We start from the raw sequence: 1,708 nt of genomic DNA, 5'->3' as shown, positions 1-1,708 counted from the left end.
AATAATGATCTTTAAAAAAGCATCATATGACCCCTTTAAAAGTTCTATGTTGCATGGAAAAAAATAACCACATATGCTGTGGGTTATGGTTTGGGACAACATGAGGGTCCTTTAACCACGAAGCATTATTCAGCTGAGAAAGGATACATCTTTTGGTCCTCTTCTTGTACATGATTCTGTAGCCGCACTCTCTGCATCTGATGGGGTCCCGGGCCTTGATCTCATTCTCCGTGTGGCACTCTGAGACACAGCAGCAGAGACACAAACACCTGACAGCTCACAGAGACTGTGTGATGGGTGATGATTACAAGCATGAAGAGAGCAAGTACCTCCACAAATATAGATCATGGGCTGCTGTTTAGGAGGCTGAATGTCTTTCTGAGAGTCCATGGCCTGAAACACACACATTAACAGCTACTACTTACTTAAAGAATTATTAAATATATTAGATACATGCTTAACTTAATATATAATAATAATGTATCTATTAGTTCCATGAGCTGGACTTTCCTCTAAGCGCCCATATAAGAGACTTTATCATCCTTCTAGTGCTGATGAACTGAGTGCGAACACAAACTAGCTAGATGCATTGTCCTTCATATTTATATTAGACACGAACCCGCACAATATTTAGACTTTAATGTGCTTCAAATGTAAGCAGTCGAGGCGTTACCTTCTCGCGCGAGCTCTCGGGTTGGGTTTCGCTTACAGAGAGACGTCACAGTAACGAGCGCCGCTATTGGTTGAAACGAATGATTGACAGCAGTCAAACTCTGGTGGGAGGAGCTTAGAATTGTACGCAGTCCATCCGGGACTTTTATTTTATTTCAATAATAACAGACGGCGGAGAAAAAAGCCTGAAATCGCGTGTATTTATCGGCAACCGCACGTCATTTTAATATTTAGTACTAATATATATTTTTAGTTTTAATTAATTGTTTTGAAAGTTTTGGCTGTTATTAGCTAGTACTGTCAATACAAATGTGTGTTACGTATTATTATTATTTTTATTTTTTACAATAGTGCTATAAACATTGTCTCCAAGCAGAAACGTGTCGTGTTTATCTGTACCCCTGACATGTTTTCTCGCACTGTCACGTGAGTCCGGATGTCTACGGTCCGCCGTCTCGAAGCCGGAAGTAGCGCGCGAGTCACTGCAGCGGTGCATGTGTCAGGTAAGCCTGCAGAATTCAGCTCTCGGTGTTCTGAGGTTAATCAGATATTGTTCTAACACGATCGTGCACAGTATATACTGCTCTTCGTATTATGAATATTAATGCCTAACTGTCTGTTATGATCCAGCCTCACCCTTTCAGTTTCTCTTTCTCGCCATTGTGTTTATTACGGTTTATTATAACACGACACAACATATATAACAAGTTTATAACATCCAGTTACCAAGCATATCTATTTCTAATTACTCATAATTTCTCATTTTATTTCTAATTACTATCTGTCTGTCTCTCTATCTATCTATCATCTCTCTCTATCTATCTCTCTCTATCTCTATCTATCTCTCTCTCTCTCTATCTATCTATCTGTCTGTCTCTCTCTCTCTCTCTCTCTCTATCTATCTATCTATCTATCTATCTATCTATCTATCTATCTATCTATCATCTCTCTCTATCTATCTATCTATCTATCTGTCTGTCTCTCTATCTATCTATCATCTCTCTCTATCTATCTCTCTCTCTCTCTATCTATCTAT

At 38.9% G+C, this 1,708-nt stretch overlaps 2 protein-coding genes across 2 annotated transcripts in view; one reads left to right on the top strand and one right to left on the bottom strand.

The window, feature by feature from the left end:
• polr2k (RNA polymerase II, I and III subunit K) overlaps positions 1–705 on the bottom strand; it is a 1,769-nt gene extending 1,064 nt beyond the window's left edge. Inside the window, exons 1-3 of the mRNA XM_016231307.1 lie at positions 674–705; positions 330–393; positions 148–240 (exon numbers count right to left, since the gene is read on the bottom strand). Of these exons, the coding sequence (XP_016086793.1) occupies positions 148–240; positions 330–390 (154 nt within the window). The 5' untranslated portion in view covers positions 391–393; positions 674–705. The remainder of the gene's footprint in view (positions 1–147; positions 241–329; positions 394–673) is intronic.
• Positions 706–1,105: 400 nt separating this feature from the next.
• The window catches only part of LOC107550091 (poly [ADP-ribose] polymerase 10-like), a 15,859-nt gene continuing 15,256 nt past the window's right edge, over positions 1,106–1,708 (top strand). The window contains exon 1 of the mRNA XM_016231318.1: positions 1,106–1,175. The gene's annotated coding sequence lies outside the window, so the exon portion shown is untranslated. The remainder of the gene's footprint in view (positions 1,176–1,708) is intronic.

Source organism: Sinocyclocheilus grahami, unplaced genomic scaffold (genome assembly GCF_001515645.1).
Source record: "Sinocyclocheilus grahami isolate Dianchi unplaced genomic scaffold, SAMN03320097.WGS_v1.1 scaffold387.1, whole genome shotgun sequence".
Lineage (NCBI taxonomy): Eukaryota > Metazoa > Chordata > Actinopteri > Cypriniformes > Cyprinidae > Sinocyclocheilus > Sinocyclocheilus grahami.
Note: the sequence above shows the minus strand (reverse complement) of the source record. Positions and strands in the feature narration are given on the sequence as shown.